Genomic DNA, 20,631 nt, shown 5'->3' with positions numbered 1-20,631 from the left:
CTTTGGCCCTCTCTACTCCTCCCATAAGCCAGAGTCTGGGAGCACATACAGTGGTCTAGTAAATAAACACTGCTGCTTTCTTACATAAAATGCATTCTCTCTCATGGGACAGCTGCCATCATCGGCCATTAAATGCTAGAGGGCACCTTGTCTATTCTACTATAAATACCATGGAATAGGTGCTTGTATTATTATTCTTCTTTTATTTATTTTTGCGGTACGCGGGCCTCTCACTGCTGTGGCCTCTTCCGTTGCGGAGCACAGGCTCTGGACGCACAGGCTCAGCGGCCATGGCTCACGGGCCCCGCCGCTCCACAGCATGTGGGATCTTACCGGACCAGGGCACGAACCCGTGTCCCCTGCATCAGCAGGCGGACTCTCAACCACTGTGCCACCAGGGAAGCCCGGTACCTGTATTATTAAATAAAAGCTTTGCGTGATCAAATCTGGGAAGTCTTACTCTCCTTCCTAGACTAGATTACATGGTTCTTTAATGTGGAGGAAGGAGAAGGAGGAAGAGGAAGCGGGGTCGGCGGAGAAGAGGCGCCTGCAGGACGGGCCTGTCTGCTGCTCTTCACTGGGTCTGGCGTGTGTGGTGTCAGCAGGGGGTACAGGACAGCCCAGGAGCACAGCTTGGCTGGGGCACACCTGCACCCCTGCCCACTCCTCACAGGCCACACGACGTAAGGCAGGTTATTCAACGTCACTGAGGCTTGAGAGACTGCATGTCCTCAGAGGAGGTGTAGAGAGTGAAGGTCAGGGAGCACGTGAGGGAGGTGGGGCTGACCCCAGCGCTGCGAGGCGGCCTGTGAGTGGGGCTCTGTGTGCTGCCCGCAGGTTCTGACCAGCATCCTTCCTTCCCACCTGCCGTCTTCTGTCCTTCGCTCCTCCCCCTCCCCCCAGACTCCCTCCTGCTTTTCCTCCTGTACTCACGCCAATCTGAGTAGGTTTTTATTATCTGCGAGCAGAGAAAGCTTCAGAGACCCTCCTCCATAGAGTTGCTATGAGGATCAAATAAGTGTGTGAACGCCTGACACACGGTGCTGGGTGGCAAGCGGAATTCTCGTAGTGGCCTTTCCCAGACTGGGTTTCAGAAACCCTGCCGCCTCTGGGGACGGGGTAGTGGTGGAGCGGGTGATGGGCTGGAGGGGGAGCGAGCTCTTTAGGAAAAGGGTTCCTTTGGGGAACACTGGACACTATATTCCCCTCTTGGGATTCCCGTTTATTAGCATATTCAAAACTGAAAAGTTGGGCTTCCCTGGCGGCACAGTAGTTGAGAGTCCGTCTGCCGATGCAGGGGACACGGGTTCATGCCCTGGTCCCCGAAGATCCCACATGCCGCGGAGCGGCTGGGCTCATGAGCCGTGGCCGCTGAGCCTGTGCGTCCAGAGCCTGTGTTCTGCAACGGGAGAGGCCGCAACGGTGAGTGGCCTGCGTACCACAGAAAAAAAAAAAAAAAAAAAAAAAAACAGCAACAACAACAAAAAAACTGAAAAGTTTTATTGCAAAAGAACTTGTTTGACTTTGCTTAACTCTATGTTTCCCAAATTCACTTGAACTCCAAATCTTTCTTCCCCTATAATGCCTGGACAAGTCCCGCCAAACCACGGGACACCGTGCCGGGGCTGGCCTACAGGACCTCTAAGGCACCTTGAAGATCTCCATCTGGAGTCTTGATTACTATTTTTCACATTTTCCCAATCTCGAATGGTGAATTCTTATGATAGGCTCTTTGTTGCTACTCAGCTATTTTAGCAACAGGACTAATGCCTGTGGTTAGAGATTTTCTTCGACTCTCATAACGAGAATCACACATTCTCACTAGGAGAACACAGGGCTTTTAAACTTTGGTACAGAACCGTTTCTGAGGAGTGGAGCTCTTTTATCCTGAAATCCCCAAATCACAAAATTTGGACAGCTTGAGGGCATGTAGGAAGCAGCCAGCTCCCCAGCACCAGCCCTGTGGCCATCTGAAGCCCAGAGAGAGGAGGCATTTTGGCCAAGGTCACAGACCTCTTTCCAACTGGTCACCCCCGGACAGCGGATGATGACATAAATAAGTGTGTGTAGTGAACAGTACTGACCTCTCTCTGACCACGACCACTCTTGTAATTAAACAGAAATGTTACCATCAATCAAATGGTCCTTCCACCAACATTATCACTAACAGTGTATTCTGTCCAGGGAAGGTGGAAAGGCACTGCTCCCAGGCCTGCAGCAGCCATAAAACCTGCCAGTGCTGATGAGCCATCGCTTGAGCCAGTTAAGAGAGGAAGCAAAACTGTCTTTAATTAAGGCATCATGCATCCCATGGGTTCTCTCTAACTCATACCCAGGGGTACTAGGAAGCCCCTGCGGACCCAACTGTCACATTCTGGGAAGGCATGAAACCAGCTCTGTTTAAAATGGACTTGATGGGATGTCAGGCAATGTGGGTTCTGGTCTGAGTTCTGCCACTGAACTTGGGCAAGTCCCATCTCATACCTGAGCCTTAGTGCCTTCATCAGTAAAGTCATCCCTTTCCTTCTTCACATCCACCAAATTCTTTTTGAGCATCTACTATGTGCTGATCCCTGCTAATAGGCACTGGGGACACAAGGACCATTAAGGCTCAGTGCTTTCCCTCTGGTGGCTTTAGGACCAGTGGGGTCCATGCAATAGGATAAGACATGTTCAGTAGCCAGGCCTGTGGGAGCTCAGAGAAGGGAATGACCAATTCTGTTTGGGGGTTTGCAGAATGTTTTCTAGAAGAAGCGGCATGAGCTGACTTGTGAGGAAGGGTTAGTGAGATGAGGAAGGGACCAGGAGGCTCTGGACAGAGGGTCTTTATGAAGGTAAGGTATCAGGTGTCAACAGGACCTGTGTAAGGAACCAGGCCTCCCTTAGAGTGACCAGAGCAACAGTTCTAAGACCAGAGGGTGGGAGGTGAGGCACCAGGTCACACAGAGCTTTGCGTCAAAGCTGGGGAGTTTGAATGTTACCTTGAGAGTTGTGGAACTAATCAGCTCTCAAGCTGTATAATTTAGGCAGTGAAGTTAGACAGTCAATGATTTACTGGTTGTATGACTTTGGGCCAGTCTGTTGCCTCAACCGTGAAATAAGGGTAATAACACTCTCAGAGGATTCAATGTTCTCTCAGCAGATGGTTCCCCGGGTAGTGGAATTTTCAGCTGTAAATTATGGTGCTAAGCCAGGAGAAAGAGTTCAAGATGTAAGTGCCTGAGTGAGTGTGGGGCTAGCTGGTATGCCCACACCAAATCGAAATGCTGTTCACGTGATCTGGGATGCTACTCTCCTTCATTAATAATCTCCAAGAAGAAACCCGGAAACAAAACAGTAACCTTTATCACCACCATACGATATTCCGCAAAGCACGTTCATTGCCACCGTTTCTTTTGATGCTCACAAGAGCCCTGCCAGGTAAGTAATTATTGTCTTAATTATGCAAGAGAAACTGCAATGCATCAGAGAGGGAAAGTGAATTCCCCAAGGTTACACAGGAAGTAGGTGCCAAAACTGATATTAAGTCTCCTGATTCCTGGTCCAGCAAGCTGCCCAGAAAACTCCAGCAAGTGACCTTGGATGACTGTGAATGAAACAGCCAAGGCCCATTACTCACATTCTCAAGAGCCAGGGTGAAACTTCCTCTAATGAACTCATGGGTAGTCTGAAAATTCTTCCTCAGAAAGCTATCCCCTTTTTCTTCCTGCTTCCACGCCACCCTCCAAGCATTCTCTCCCATCCCTCACCTGTAATTGCCCAGGTAGACGCCATCAGGGTTGAGCATGGGTGCAATCTTGAAGACCAGGTGTTCCCGTAGGGCACGAGCAATAGGGTGCTGGCTTATGAGGAAGTCAATGATCCCTGGAGAAAGAGAAGCACCTGGGTTAACCTCAAGTGTTTCAGGAAGGAGAAGCACATTTCCCTCAGCTGGGAAAACACAGCTCAAGAGGTGATTTTGGCCTATGTTGTTAGCCACTGTGAATGCACGGCTATGGATTAAGTGTTGCCCAGTGAATTTTACAAATAACATGTCTGTTTCCAAGAGGCAGTTCAAGATGTAATATTGAAGCTCATGGGCTGGAGGAGAGCATGTCCTGCTGAAGAGCACAGGGTGGGCCTCCAGGAAAAGACAGCATATGAGCTGTGCCTTGGAGGGGCCCCTGGGTCTTGACAGACAGAGATGGGGGAGAGGCAGGATAACTCTAAACAATAAATTTAGAGTTGCTCCCTAATGGACGCGTTGTTAGCTAAAGGCTGACATCAGATTGGATGACGATGGAGTCAGGGACCTTAGGGGTCTCAGTCCTCAAGTGGCTGATGGGTGCACCAGGAAACACAAAGGAGAAGTCCCAAGAGGACAGGGAGGTTTTGTCAATGCCCCCAAGCCTGCTCCTTTCCCCACTTTGAGGGTCCTCTGTTCCCAGACTCTGGGGCTGGCTGCCCTCTCTGCTTCTCACTGGCACCAACAACTACCTCGCCTTCAGGTCACCAGATTTAGAAGAGTTGAATTCTCCATGACTCTCCTCCCACATTCAGGTGGTCTCCAAACCTCTTCCTTGAAGCTAGCAAATCTGCCCCTCATCTCCATCCCTCTGCCTCTCTTCTATTTTAAGCCACCATCATGCTTGGCCTGGATGAGAACAACCACATCTGGCTTAGGCGACAGCAACCACCTCTAGAATGTGCCCTCTTCACTATAGCCAGAGGGATTGTCCTGAAGGGCAAACCTGACTCTGTCGCTGCTGTCGTTGATATCCTGGCGATGGCCTGCATATATCTACAGGAGAGGGGGTGAGTAAACAAGGACTGAGTCCTTGCCTTGTCCCTCCTTTTCTCCACGTTTCTACTTATTCATCAGAGACCCGAGAAAAATAGGCAAAATGGAGCTCTGGCATTCCATGAAATTCCTGTAATGCTGGAAATTGATAGGGGAGTACAAAACCCTCCCAGAAGTACAGAAGGAGAACCCCTCTCCTGCTGGAGAGAGCAGGAAAAGCATCAAGGAGAAAGAAGCTTTTGAGCTGGGCCCTGAAAGATAAGTAGGTTTTGACAGCCAGACAGGAGGAAGCAGCGGGGTAACTAAGAACAATCCACATGCCCAGTGGCAGGCACTTAGCCCTTGGAATGATAAGTCGCTCAGAGGCACATTCCAGAGCTGCCATGACCAGTGAGGGACATCTTGGGCTTTTCATTAGGCCGGGGCTGAGAATCCATCAGCAGCTGAGAGCCAGTCGGACATCATTTACTTCGCCGGAGAAGCGGCAGTCGACCAGATGCCCTAATTTATTTGTTGGTCTTCATGTGAAAGCTGTAGTTTGCCAGTAAACAGGCAGGGTAATGATGCCAGGCACCCTTGTTAGGGGCTAGTAATTGCTTAATCTGTCCACTAATTGACCCTGGCTCCTGGGGCAGCCCTCCATCAAGGAGCCAGCCTGTGCTCAGGGCCTGGCCGTGCTGCCTCAGAGGATGGCTTCTGGAAACGGAGGAGCTCATCGTGAGCCATCCTCCTTCACAGATGAGCAGATTAATTGGGCTGCCGATTAGGCAGCTAATAAAAGGATGAGAGGAAACAAAGCCAGACCGGAGGCTGCAGCCACCCAGAGTGAGTATGGGGCAGGGAAAGCAGAGGTTTTAGACTCATTTCTTGGCTTGAGGTCAGATACTGTTCAACAGAAGTCTTTCCTATTGATCAGGAAACTGGGAGGAGATCTTCCACTTGTATTTGGTGTGGGAGGGGGTGGTAAGTGAAGAGGAATATGAGAAGAAATGTCGGAGAAAGTCGGAGTGGAGAGGAAATGCCATCCCCCGCTATGGGCCAAAGCACGGCATGGACCAAGGAAGCAGAGAACGTGTGGACTTGGGGACCTGCCTGTGACTCTTCACTGGCTGTTAGCTTTCTCTGACCAGTTTCCTCATCTTGATATAGAGGTAACAACACCTAATCTGGAAGACTGATGTGGGACAGGGTTAGAACCCCTGCATTTTGACTGCCTGACACAGCACCTGAACACTGTGATGTGCTCTCATAAACTCACCCAGATCAAAGGTTGAAAGGCAGTGGAGTAGTAAAAAAAATAGAATGCAGTTTAGAACCAGGAGTCCTTGTCTGTGAAGTTGACTGACTATGGGATTTGGGGACAAGGATACTCAATTGGAGAAGCCAACAAACCAGCAGTTAGAGAACTGGGGTTCTAGTTTTGGTTCATTGATAAATTTAGAAGAAAGAATCCAGGGCTTCCCAAGGATGCAACCCACATCAACAGCCCATGATTCCATCTACTTCATTCCTCTCCCCCAGAGCAGCAGAATCCTCATCTGTTAAGTGAGGAGAATCATCTCTCTCCTGCTGGGAGACATAATCCACCCCCTTGAGATCAGTCTCTGCCCCTACGGTAAACAAGTTTGCAGGTCCTTTACTTCGAGCTGATGTAATCAGGAAGGTGGAAGAAAGCAGGGCTGGAGGCTAGAGAGGCTGGAGGAGAAGAAGGAAAAGTGGCAGAGGATCTGAAATGAAAGCTGGGCGGCAGACCTCACCGCCCTGCCGACCTCGCCTGGCCACGATGACCCTCACCAGGCAAACCACAACTGAACATTCATTACTGTTATTTCTCCCAGTATACTTGGTTCAGCGCAAGGCACAAAGCAGGTGCCTAATAAATGCCTTTTGGTAGGTTGGTCCCAGGAATTCATTCAACCTGAACAAAGTACAGTAAGTCCCCTACATTCAAACCTTCAAGTCGAGAACTTTCAAAGATGTGAACGTGCGTTCGAATGTCCAATCACATAAGTTAGTTCACATGTACACTGTCATGTGCGTGCATCCTCTACAAGTAGTTGTGCTTTGTATACTCTACTGTACAGTACTGTATAGAGTACGGTAGTACTGTATCTTTATTTCAAGCTAGATTTGCAAGAGGATGACTTCATTGAACTTGCTGTGTAACATGAGGAGCTTACTAATGAAGACCTGATGGAACTGGAGGCCCACAGAAAGGACAAAGAGAGACAAGAGGAAGAAGAAGTAACTGAAGAACTGAAGAGATTCATGACACAGAAAATGGCAAGGGGATTTTCTTTATTTGAGGAGGCACTGTTAGTTTTTGAGGCACGGGACCCGAATGTAGAATGGTACACGAAGGTTGCAGCAACAGTTCAGAATACAATCCAGTGTCACCATGTCGTCTATGATGAGAAGAAAAAGAGCTACTACCCAGACATCACTGGATCATTTTTTCAAGAGGGTAAACAAAATTGAATCCAGCAAGGAACCAGAACCTGTGCCATCAAGGTCAGGCGAGAGTGACATGGCAGCTCGCCCTCCGTGTCCTATCGCTGACGATCCTTCAGCTCTACCATCTCCCACCTCCTCCCCCTCCTCCAGTCAGTAACTCTTCTTGCCTGTTCACTAGATGCCAGCCCCATGGATGCCAGCTGCTGTACTGTACTACTGTACTTTTCAAGGTACTGTACTGTAAGATTTAAAATGTTTTCTTTATTTTTCATGTATTATTTGTGTGAAAAGTATTATAAACCTATTATAGTAATCTATGGCCAATTGTACCCAATTGTGCCAGTTGGGTACCTAGGCTAATTTTGTTGGACTTATGAACAAACGGACTTACGAACGTGCTCTCGGAACGGAACTCATTCATATGTAGGGGATTTCCTGTAGAGGGTTAGTTGTGCTGATAATCACTCATTGCACAAACGTTCACAGGGCCAGGTCCCTGCCATGAGCTTGGCATTCCAAGATGCATGAGAGGTTCCTGCTCAAAGGGTGCATGGAGAGCAAGCAGCTCCCACTGTACCCACTGGCAAAGGCTCCGGTGGGAAAAGCCCAGGGAGCTCTGGGAACCCAGGGGGCTCCTGACCCAGCCTGGGGGTCAGGAAGAGGCCATGGCAAATTAAAGGATAAGTAGAGTGAGCCAGATGAAAGGGGTGCCAGGGGACAGTGTCCCAGGCAGTGAGGGTCTTACACAAAAGCTGGGAGGTGAGAAAGAAGACAGCTTATTTGCTAGAGCTCTTCAATTCCAGGGGGCATAGCTTCGTAATTAAAGGCACAGACTCTGAGGGACTTCCCTGGTGGTGCAGTGGTTAAGAATCTGCCTGCCAATGCAGGGGACATGGGTTCGGTCCCTGGTCCGGGAAGATTCCACATGACACGGAGCAACTAAGCCCGTGCTCCACAACTACTGAGCCCACATGCCTAGAACCCGTGCTCTGCAACAAGAGAAGCTACTGCAATGAGAAGACTGCATGCCGCAACGAAAAGCCCGTGTACTGCAACAAAGAGTAGCCTCCGCTTGCTGCAGCTAGAGAAAACCTGTGCACAGCAACGAAGACCCAACGCAGCCAAAAAGGAAGGAAGCAAGGAAGGAAGCAAGGAAGGAAGGAAGGAAGGAAGAGAGAGAGAGAGAGAGAGAGAGAAAGAAAGAAAGAAAGAAAGAAAGGCACAGACTCTGAAACTGGACTAGCTGTGTGGTCTTAAGCTCTTGGTTCCTCAGTTTCCTCATCAGTTACGAAGAAAATAATAATAATAACTACCATGTGAGTTATTGTGAGGATCTCAGTGAGTTAATGTAAGCAAAGTGTCTGGCACATAGGAAGTGTATTGTTCACTCATTGCTCTTATTTGGTTTGGTTGGAGGTGTGAGGGTGGGAGGATGTTGAGAGAGAAGTGGGAGAGGTAAGTGGGGACTTGTTAGTCCTCTTGAAGAATATAAAGGGCACAGGAGAGCCATTGCAAGGTTAGGGTCAGATCTGGGCTCTGGAGAGTTTCCCCTGGCTACAGCATGGAATGTGGTTTGGAGGGAAGTTATAATAATGGACAGATGTCCTGAAGGGTGACAAGGTGGCAATAGGGGGACAGACCTAGCAGAGTGCCAGCAAACATAAAGAGGCCTGAAGTCAGGAGGCAGGGTCTGACATGGTGGTGACCTGCAGGGGCTCTGCAGTGACCAAAGCCCAGAGAGTCACGGGGAAGCCGCTGATGGAGGGGAAGCCGTGTGGATAGATGATGACACTGATGACAAGACTATTTGTCTACCACCCCCAGGAGCATCAATAATCTTGGCTTAAATCACACAATCTTGGGGAAAGGTGACACCAAAATGACTGAGATTAAGTTTCTGGCCCCTGGCATAATGGGGCCTCAAAATGGAAACTGAGTTCAGTTTTAGAAAAGTAAGGAAAGTTATATTTCCAGTACCTCTGAGTTTGGGGGATTGAGGCTTGCATCTGCTGTGCAAATCTGTTTTCTCTCCAGGCTGTGAGCTCCAGGAGGGCAAGGACAACTCTACATTTTTACGATGATTTTGTCAGTGCCCAGCTCAGCACTGGGGCCTGGAAAGTCCTCAACAGATACATGAGAAAGGAATGAATAAAATATGGACCTGTGATGGGCACTGTATGTTCAGTAGCTGGATTGACCTGTAATTTCACTGGCTCTGTTTTGCAGACAGGGAAACAAAGTCAGGGTGAGACACTTGCCGAGTGTCTCACAGGGGCCTGCCTGGGATTCAGGTCCAGTTCTACTGGCCTGAAGTGGTGTCTTTTCCACGAAGCCAAGATGGAAAGAGCCAGGAGTCTATTTGCATGTGATTTGCAGGATGATTTGCATATATGCTCACATGATTTTTCTCTAGAGAGTTCTGTATAAGGTTTACTGTTGCCGTTTCCGGCTAATAGGCAGAATACTGCAACGGGAAGAGCCCAGGCTTGAAGCAAGACAGTCGGCTGGGGTCTCTGCTGGGCTCAGAATGTGGGTCACGCGGCAGGAGCCACTCTAGACCCCACCCTGACTGTGTACCAGGGCCCTGTCTGCCCTCAGCTGAGCCCAAGGGCCCCAAATTATGGAATCACAGGCAGTCTGGCCCTGAAGAGCCTGAAGTTCACAGAGTCTAAGTTCTTACCCTCTTATCCCCAACTCTGCCCATTTCACAAATGAAAGGACAAGTTGGGGAAGCAAAAGGCCCCGTGACAACCCCTTAGGGATCCAGTTTCAGGCATCTGTGAGGCTGTATGGGAGAGAGGGGGAAGATGGAGAACAGGTGAGGAACAGAGGAAAACAGAGTTGGGGAGGGGAGGGAGAAAGGGGCATCGGTCACCACCTCACTGTGGGAAATGCTAGGTTGTGCTGGGTCCTGGTGTCCTGGTGGTTGTGAATGTGTGTGTGTGTGTGTGTATTCCCCCCCTCCTCTCCCTGCCCGCACAGGACACCCCTGAAGAGTGAGCTCCCAGAGGGAGGGCCTGGTGGGCCCCTTGGCACATTGAGCAGGGCTCCCTGAATCCTCACAGTAGCTCCTGGAGGACCACATGGCTGCCGCATTTTATAGGCAGAGAAACAGGCTGCGAGAGTTGAGGACTTGCCGAGCGAGGGTCCCCAGCGCGGAGGTGAAGTGGTAGGGTTCTGACTCAGGGCTGCTCAAGTCTAAAGCCTCAGCGATGCACACGCCTATGTTGTCTCCTGTGGGTGGCACACCTTCCACGGTCATGTTGCATACGCGTGGGCTTAACCGATTCATTTATGAACGGTCTGAAGGGGGCAAGAGCTCTGCAGGTGGGACTTTTCAGTGAGCCATGTCCCGACAACTCCAGAAAGCTTCAGTGCAAGAACAGTCACTCGACTGGAAGTCAGAGATCTGACGTGTGGTCCTGGCCAAACTTCTGACATGCTCCGTGGTCTCCCACATGGGTAAATGAGGAGGGTTCAGCTAGCGGCTATTTTGGGAAGGAGGCGAGGCAGGCAGGGCATGTGGTATAGGAGTCACACGCCTGGGTTTGGGTTCCCAGTAAGGTTAAGAGGAACCATCCTGGGCACCTGCAAGATGCTCCATGGGGCTTCCCTGGTGGCGCAGTGGTTGAGAGTCCGCCTGCCGATGCAGGGGACACGGGTTCATGCCTCGGTCCGGGAAGATCCCACGTGCTGCGGAGCAGCTGGGCCCGTGAGCCATGGCCGCTGAGCCTGCACGTCCGGAGCCTGTGCTCTGCAACTGGAGAGGCCACAACAGTGAGAGGCCCGCGTACCGCAAAAAAAAAAAAAGATGCTCCATGAATGCTACTTCCTCCCCTACGAATAACACTTCTTCAGTGCTGACTGCATTCCAAGTAGCATCTTAAATATTTTATGGTTATTAACTCATTTAATCTCCACAACAACCCTGAGGTAGGATCCCTATTATTATTTCCCTTTTGAGATAAAGGGACTGAGGCAAGGAGAGGTTCTAGGACATCCCCAAGGTCATCCTGTACCAAGTGGGGGAGCTGGGCTTCAAATCCAGGTGGCGTAGCTCCAGAGACAACAGCTCACACACACTCTGCTACAGAGCCACATGGGAGTGACCTTGACCTCCCACACCGTAGTTGGAGAACAAGGACAGTTTGGCCTCACAGAGGCCAGGAGCGGGGTTGGGGGCAGTAGAGGGTGACTGACAAGCAGCCGTCTCCCCAACATGCAGAGCCTTGAGGAAGTCACAGCCCTCCCCCCACGAATGCCACCCCCGCCAGAGCCCTGCCACGACAGGACTTCACTCTACTCCCAGCAGCAGGTGCATCAGCAGCTTGGTCATGACAACTGAGGTCCCAGCCAGATGGGGATGAGCAGGCCCCAAATGTTTGTCCTCCACTCAAGGTCACTGAGCCAGTTAATGGGGACACAGAGTCAACAGAACCAAAGGCACCTCAGCAATCAATCTTCCAGGCCTTAGACCCACCCTCCTGCCCTCCCCAGAACAAGGTGGGCTGGGGAGGGGAATCCGGCTGAGGGCTGGGTCTGGGGAAGAAAGCCCCAGCTGAGCCCCATGGGGCTGTGGCCTGGGCTGTCCCCAGGGGGCTGGGAGGCCCTTGGGGAAGACCATGCCTCAGTTCTTCATTGGCAAAGTGGGGGAATCCTGCCTGTCTTGAGCTGCCTCAGGAAGGGTGAATTCTGTCTTAAGTGGCAGTTACAGAGATAGGGACAGAGGAAGACCAGGACTGGGGAGATGGGTCCCAGCACCACATCCGCCATGAATTAGCTGTGTGATCCTGGGTCAGCCACCTCTCTCCCCTGAGCCTCTCAGTCTCACGTGTCAAATGTACTGGTTGTTGTGGGGTGGCCAGATCACTGTGCTCTTCCAGGCAGAAAGCTTGGCCCTCTAGTGCTTCCTGTTCCCCAGGGGGCAAAAGAGCGTGCACAGGCTTGGGAGACCCAGCTTCAAAGCCCCCTCCTCTCTTTACTGGTTACGTGAACTGGAGGTTCCTCTTTCTGGACTCAGATTTAGCGTCCAAGAGCCAAGACAGCATTTGTTCCTCACAACAGCCCCATGAAATGAACAAGACAATGCGCATTTTACAGATGTGGAAACTGACACTCTAAGATCCAGCCCTGGGTCTCAAACAGCTAGGTTTAAAGGGAGAGCAACAAATATAAATCAAATGCATAACAAATCCGGGCACAAAAGATGACCATTGGGTAACCCACAAGGCAGGCACAAAGCAGGGGGCTGAAGGGAGTGGGCCAGGGGGCCCACAGCAGGTACTTGAAATGAACCTTGGGAGATGAAGGGTATATGCCAGGTGGCAAGGAGTGGGCACAAGACCTCCTAGGCAGAGGGGCAGCAGATGCAAAGGCCCAGTGGTGGGGAGAAGAGTGTCCAGGGATTAAGTTGTGTGGAGCTGGGATCTAATGAGGCCAAGGCCCCCTGGCAAGAGCCACACCATGGAGAATTGGGAGTGTCATGCCAAGGAGTTTGGAGTTGATCCTGAGAAGGTAGTGGGAAGGCATTAAAGCCTCCATCAAGGAGTGAACATTGACTGAAAGCCTCAGTGATAGACAGCACTGAGTCTATCGATAAACTCAGCACCATCCAGACTCATTTTGGGGGAAAGCAGGGTCAACAGAGAGAGCACCTGAGAGCTTCTCGACTTCTCTGTGCCTCAGGCCTCCTCTGTAAAATGCGATAGTGGCCCTGCCCTCTGTCTGCTGCCCACAGAGGGGATGAGCACGGGAGTTTGGGCTCCCAGGGATGAAGTATTGATGGTAAGGCTACTGCCTTTTCACAAATAAGGACAAAAGAGTTGCATCTGATCAGCTGGGGAACAGGCTGCTGCCAAGTTTAGTAACTGACAGATGGCTGCCAGTAAAGAAGCTGGTACAAGCAGGAGGGCCCTGCGAGAGGTTATTGCAAGGACAGTGCGGGGAAGAAGGAGGCTGGATGTGAGAATGCCAAGGAGGCAGCTAAGGTGGCTGGAGCGGGGAGTTGAGACCCCCCAGCCATGCCTCTGATGAGCTGCTTGTCTTTGGGCAATCACTTCCTCTCCCTGAAGCTCAGGCTCCTTGTCTGAAACCAAGAGGGAGGAAGTGATGCCTAACCACAGCCTTGTAAGAATACGAACGGGGAAAATCAAGACCCATATGTGTTTGCAGAGTGCCTTATAGTTTATAAAGCAGATTACCTGCTTCATCTTCTCAGATCCCATGGGGAAGGGGGTGACATCTTTTGAGGGCCTGCTGTATGCCAGGTACAGGACTGGGTGTTTGTTTACGTTCATCTCATGCCAGTTTCATAACAGCCTTCACAGATACATATTGATATAATCATTTATTTACATTTGAGGAAACCGAACTGCTGGGAAGTGGCAGAGCCACTTGCAGAGCAATTGCATTCCACAGTTATACACCCTAGAAAAGTATCTGCACACGTGCGCAAGGCCCACAAGACGACACCTATGTATCACATTTGTGTGATACAAATATGACGCATTTGTATCAGCACTGTCTGTAAGAAAAAACACTGTAAACAACCTAATGGTCCATCTTCAGGAGAATGGATAGGTAAGTTGAGGTATAGACAGACATGGAATAGAATACGTGATGAAAACAAGTGAATGACAGCTATACAAGTTCCAACGCATACAGAATGATACCATTTTATAAAGTTCAAAAACATGCAAAACTAAAAAATACATTGTTCAGGAATGCTTACATGTGTAGTAAAACTATTAAGAAGGACAAATACAAAATTCAAGCTGATGGTTATCTGTATGAGGGGGAAGGAAAGACAGAGGATTTAAAAGGAATAGATAATATTCAGCTTCTTAAGCTGGTGGGAACTTGGGCATTCATTAAATTACTATTTATACACTATTTATTGAATATATTTATATTGCTGACTAATTGAATATATATGTGTGTATATATACACGCATGTATATATACTGCTGACTAAATACATATTTTATGTGGACTAACTACTTAATAATAAATAAAAATTCAATTACAAACAGATACATTTGAGAAGAGAAATTACCTCTTATTTACCTCTGGTTGTCTGATATGAAGCATGCATTCCTTCTCATGGTTGGTACAGTATTTCAAAAGCTGTTTGTTAAGTGAATTATTGACTGAACGAATAGATAATTCTCAATTCTTACTTCCCCAGCCCACCACACTTCTGCCAATATATGAATTGACCTGGGGCCAGAATTTTGTTGTTGCTGGTGGTGGGGGTGATGGTGGGTGGGAGGAGGCCAGATTTATTTTTTTGTAAACCACTGGAGACATGTAAAACAAAGCTAGGAAGTGTAGACGACTCTATGACTCTCATCCTCAATCTAGCACATACAGGAGAACTCTACCTATTCAACTATCTATCCACCCATCCATCCATTCATTCATTCATTCTTTCTTCCATGCATACGTGTAGTCAATGAACATTTAGTGAAACAAATACTAATGGAGATCAGGTGTAGCCTCTTGAGAAGTGAAGTAAATTCTCATCCAAGATAAGGACTCTGCATGTGACCATACTGTCCCAGAGGCCATCACAGTGGCCCAGATGGATGTGCGGGGGAGACATGGGATGCCCATGAGATCTTGCAACTCACCTTGACACACGAATGAAGAGGGTGTTTCCCCCGGGTGGACTCGTCCTGTGATGAATACCACCTTCTGCTCTGCCCCCTCCCGAAGGTTGTCTGTAAGATAAAATGGAAGCAGGTTACTAAGGAGGACAGCTGAGATGGGGAGTTGTTATGTATGTGTGTGGGAGGGGCAGGGAAAGGGTGCTTTACATTTATCCCTTAAATCATTGGGTTAAAACTACTAATTGTATTATGTCCCTGGTCACCCAATATTAAATAACTACATTTCTGTCCTTCTGTGCAATTGATCATATTAATATTACAATCATCTGAAGAAGTCATAAGAGCAACGTCAAATCCCAGATCCACTGACCATGAAACTAGGCAAGTTGTGTGTCCTTTCTGAGTTTCAATGTGTTAATCTATAAATGTGGATAGTTTCTTCATAGGGTTGCTGTCATAATTTAACAAGCTTACATATTGCCTAGTACACAGTAAAAATTTAGTAAATGATGGAGTAAAAAAGGTAGCTATTTATATTAGTAATAGTAGCAGCTGCCATTTAAATAGCCATTTAAATAGCATCTTTTGTGTCGGGTTAAGGATTATAAATAATGTATATAATGTGCCCGACACACCTTTTGTGCCGGGCACATTATACATTATTGATAATCCTTACAGAAACATGACAGTTAATACTTCTTTTACTGAGGCAGAAACTGGGGCTCAGAGAGGTTATATAACTTGTTCAAGTTCTACCTACACAGCTACATAGGGTAGAGCTGAGATTAGAATCCAAGCCCTGTTTGGCCTTGATGAAGTAGGAGGGACCAGATTTCTCTTTCATCTTAAGCAACTAGAAGATTGGACAAAATATACAAAACAACTCTTTTCAGACATTGAACAAGAGTCAGTGCAAGACTAACTCATGAGAAAAGGAAAACTAATGAGGTATGCCCCATGACTGCCCTGGTATTTTGCCTGGAGGCGCACCCCAGACCGAAGAGCAGAGAGAGGTATCCTCAACAGAGCATGGAAATATCACTGAGATTGAAGTTCAGGGAGTCTGAACCAGGTGTGGTTGTGGGGAAATTCTGTATATTTCAGAGAAGAGGGAGCTCTGTAGAAAAAGAGTTCCAGGAATCCATAAAGGGGTCCTCATGAGTTTTGCTGGGTCCCAAGATGTGCATATACAGGGTGAATCTCCATGATGTCATGAAAAAATGACCAGGGAGCTGTGAACTGCACATTCTCAGGGCTCATACAGGGCTAGGAATCATTTGAACTCCCACCTCCAAAGTGGAAGTCTGCATTGATCATTCAGGCATTTGGTAGAGAATCCAGAAGGGCCATGCCTTAGTGGTGGGGCTAAACCACCCTAGACTCACTCTAACAAAAATTTAAAATAAATCTCAAAAGCCTCAAGCTGAACAAAGACAACAACAAAATTGACTGCCTGCTATATGAAGTCCAACTCTCTTTAAAGGAAGACACCAAAATCCAGATATTCAACAATGTATAGTTCACAATATTCATCATCCAGTAAAAGTTTAGACATACAAAGAAGTAGAAAATTATGGGCCAAAGTCAAAGCCCACGCTTTTGCTGCCTCTACGGAAGTCTCATTTGTATAATAAAGTTTAGCATTGTGCAAATATATTATTAGACAAAAGCAGTAGCCAAGAGTGACATTCCTAGAAAGGAGGGGCAGGAAGAGAGTGCTTAGCCATGGGCAGAAGGACTGACTGACACAGAACAGAACAATGACCTGAAGGAAATTCAGACATGAACACTGAGAGGAGTTCAATGAAAGGATCCCATCTACATTAGAGGACGATCTGGAGGGAGAGGGAAGGCAGAGATCATTAACTGGCTTTCTGCTTCTGAAATGCTAGGACAGGTTATTTAAATGTGATTCATGATCCCAACAATTGATGCATCAAGTCAGAGACTAAAATTAAAAAAAAAAAATTAACCCTATTATACCTGGATCTGAAAGCTCAGAACTTGCCTGGTCTATTGGGTGACCAGTTTTGAGGTCACTGCTTCCCTAATATTAGGTCCCTATAAGACGGCAAAACATATAATGAAGCCAAAATGCATACTTGAGAACTCACTCTGTTCTCGGCTCAATGCTCAGCACCTTTACAAGCAAAGGGAGAGAGAGAAGGCTCACCTGCTCTTAAGACGTTTATGGTTTCAAAGAGAAGTTAGGTACCTGAACATCTCCTGGACTGAATACAAGCTCCTCAAGAGAGAAACTGTGACTTTCATGGTGTATGTTATGATTTCCCCAGGACTCTGTGTGGAAAGGTGCTCAGGAACTGGCTATTCACTTAATAAGTAAAACATACTCATATAGATCCTGGTTTATAAAGAAATTTAGACACACACTATCTTATTTAATCTTCATCATGCCTCTGTGAGGTGGACAGTATCAACTCCATCTTACAGGTGAGGGAACTGAGGCTCACAGAAGGAGGGGACATGTCCAAGGTCACGCAGTAGCAGTGACAGAGTCCCAGCCCAGTGCCCCATTCACTACCCTGTCTGTCTCCTCCTGGATCCAATAACAGCAGTATCAGATTCTACATCTACTGCGTTTCCATCTACAATGTACACAAGGGAGTTTGGTTTCATCCCTTATTGCTGGTGGGAGTTGAGCTATGTCTTAGTATTTATACTGCTTTTTCACTTAAAATTCAAAAAACAAAATGTCACCAAGCCCTTTTAAAACACACTAACACTGACCCCATCTATCCCAGCAGCGTAGAAATGAAAAATGACATTACCAAGGTCTCAGTGAAGGCTATCTTTATGGATGTCTCCCCTGACCTGGTATCAACTCAATTGCATTCAGCATTTCTGCTGACCACAGGGAAATGCAAAATGGGCATTCTATTTGCACACTAATTTTACTGAGCCCCTGCGTCTTCATAAAATAATAACGTGGGGCTAATAAAAATCAAGCATCTCGGGTGCTAATATAAGCAAATGTTGACGCAGGCAGGTAACAAATTGCTTTGTCATTTAGGAGGCCATAAAAGAGCATTATAATCATCTTTAGGCAAAATGGATGGGTCTCCTTTGCTTAGCTTTTAGCTTTCATTTGCAAAATCAATTTAAGGTAATGTAGCAGCTCTGAGGTGGTGTGACATGGGACTTCCACTCCCACCCCAATCCTGTTACCAAATCCTCAGACTCGTGCAAAGCCAATTAAACATATTCTTGGTGGAGATAGCACGGATGATGAAGGAAGTATGCTTGAACAAAGCCAGGGTGGCAAAGAAGCTGAACAATGAGCCCAAGAGAAACATATAAGGGAGGGTAAAGCTGGAGGCCTTGGAGAGAGGCACACTCAGGGGTACAGGGCACCCTCAAGTAGAACCAGGACAGCCATAGTGGGCTCCCCAGTTAACAGAAGGTGTTTGCAGTCAAATGTATTTTGTATAGCATCCCAACTCACACACACACACACACACACACACATACACACACACACACACACGAGCACTCCTTTGATAGAGGGATAATGTCCCTCTATCAGCCACCATTTCCTTATTCATAAAATATTTCTTGAGCACCTCTTAGGTGGCCAGGCACTAGCTATTATTATCTTCATTTTACAGAAAACCAAGGCCAATAGACATTAAGTGACTTGCCCACAGCTAAAGGCTGGCACAGCCAGAGTCCCCACCCAGGCAGTCTGACTCCACCTGTGTTCTTCCTCTACGCTTATCTGCCTATTGTGAAGGAGGACAGTGACATTTGACATTATCCAGCTCCAATAGCAACTAAGTAGTATTTATTCAGTACTTACTCTGTGCCAAGCACTTTACACATATGATCATAATTTTCACAGCAACCCAATGAAAAACATCTACAATTCTTACCCCTATTTTTTAGGAAACTGAGTTCTGGCAAGGTTAAGTGACTTGTCTAAACCTGCATAAGTAGCAAATGTGGGGGAAGCCAGGATTAAACGTAGGTCTTTTTGAGTCTCAAATATACGCTCTTAACCACTGTGTCATATCACCACTTGGAGATTAAATGGGGTCCTTGTGGTGGTTTTTAAAAATACATCTACAAATTCTTCATTAATCTCCTCTTTTCAAGAGGTGAACTCACTCCCTCCCTCCCCTTCAGCGTGGGCTGGCCTTAGAGACTTGCCCTAACAAATAGATAGCTACAGAGGTGATGGTGCTTGGCTTTTGAGATTAGGCTATAAAAAGACTGTGGCTTCCATCGTGGATGTACTTTCTCTCTCTCGTCACTCACTCTGGCGGCCTTGACTTGTGGACACTCAGGCAGCCTGTGGAGACGTCCCCCTGGTGAGGACTGTCCCACCCCAGATGACTGCAGCCCTGGCCCACAGCTTACTGAAACCTCACGGGAGAGCCTGGGCCAGAGCCAGCCAGCTAAGCTGCTCCCACATTCCTGGCCCACAGATACAAAGAGATAATAAATGTTTGTTGTTTGAAAAATGCTGAATTCTAGAGTAATGCGTTAGGCAGTAATAGATAACTAATTAATCCCGCTGGAGATGGCTGCACTTCTCCTAGTTGATTGTAGAACTTAAGAAACTTTGCATCTCATCTATTGATGCTGAGCCTGAGTGAAGAGCAGTGCCACAACCCTGGTGTCAGGATGGAGGGAGAGGCTCCATCGATCTGCTCAACTGTCCGTGGACTGGACCTGTGGTTGGTGGAGGTACCAGCCAAGATGCCAAGAGGCCCCAGAGAGCACCAGCTGGGCCCTCTAAGGACAAAATTCTCCCAGAAGTTCACATGGTCAGTTTTGTTTCCCTGTTTCTCCTGACAATAACTTGTCACAGGGAGTGAGGTGTTCTGTGCAGGAAGAAGGGGTGGGGACCTGGGAGGGGAATATGGAACGTTACAATAGAAAGATTTTTTTTTAACAGAGAAAACGTTTTCATTTTCTTGCCTGCATGATCCCTGAAGGCATCACGAAGTCAGGAGAATGCTCTCCTGTTGGTTTCCATACCGGACCAGTTGCAGTCTTGCCTATCATACTCTGGGGCCCGAACAGGTCCACCCTGCTAGCAAGCTGGAGAAAAGGAAATCCTGGAAGCAACAACAGCACGCTCTGGACCAGAACAGCCCTGTCACCGGCCTCCCTGTGTTGGCACCATCCTTGCCAGCCCATCGTCTGCCCAGCCACCAGAGGCCTTTCCAAAACACAAATGGGAGCACACTACTCCCTGTGCTTACAGTGCATCGGCAGTGCTCTGCTGTCCTCCTCCGGGCAAGCCCAGCCTCCTGCATCTGGCATCGCCCCTGTCTCTGGTAGCTGGCGGCCCCCTCACTCCTCCAGCCCCTTCCACAGGCCCCAGCCTCAGCTACTCTCAGCAGCTCCGCAAACATGAATGTTCTCCCCACACCTCCACACCTGGATGCGTGCTTGTCTCTCTGTCTAGAATGCCAGCCCCCCGTTCATCTGTCTGGCTTACTCCTACTTAGCCTTCTAGACTGCTCAGCTGTGCCTCCCCTGAGAGGTGAGGGAAGAAACTAATATTCATCCAGAACTGGTCCTAGGCCACCCCTGGTGTTACTGTTGTGTTGTGTCTGATTTCATCAGCAGAACAATTCTGTAGTTTTCCCTACAAAATACATCACGTTAAAGGTAGAATGAAGAAATCACTCTGTTGCCGATACTGACAATAAAGAGGGAATAGGAGCTGTGAATTATATAAGAACATGCCCCAGGTGCAGGATTTCTTGTATGTAATTTTATGAGAAAATGTAGGTTTAGGAGGTATCGATAGAGCTT

At 48.1% G+C, this 20,631-nt stretch overlaps 1 protein-coding gene across 1 annotated transcript in view; it reads right to left on the bottom strand.

Annotated features, from left to right (window-relative positions):
• The window catches only part of AGBL4 (AGBL carboxypeptidase 4), a gene marked incomplete at both ends in the record, with an annotated part of 1,399,565 nt that overhangs the window by 131,093 nt on the left and 1,247,841 nt on the right, over positions 1-20,631 (bottom strand). The window contains 2 exons of the mRNA XM_081220343.1: positions 3,750-3,864; positions 14,866-14,955. Coding sequence (XP_081076469.1) covers positions 3,750-3,864; positions 14,866-14,955 — 205 coding nt within the window. The remainder of the gene's footprint in view (positions 1-3,749; positions 3,865-14,865; positions 14,956-20,631) is intronic.

The sequence above is a fragment of the Mesoplodon bidens genome (genome assembly GCF_964165515.1).
Source record: "Mesoplodon bidens genome assembly, chromosome: 2".
Lineage (NCBI taxonomy): Eukaryota > Metazoa > Chordata > Mammalia > Artiodactyla > Ziphiidae > Mesoplodon > Mesoplodon bidens.
Note: the sequence above shows the minus strand (reverse complement) of the source record. Positions and strands in the feature narration are given on the sequence as shown.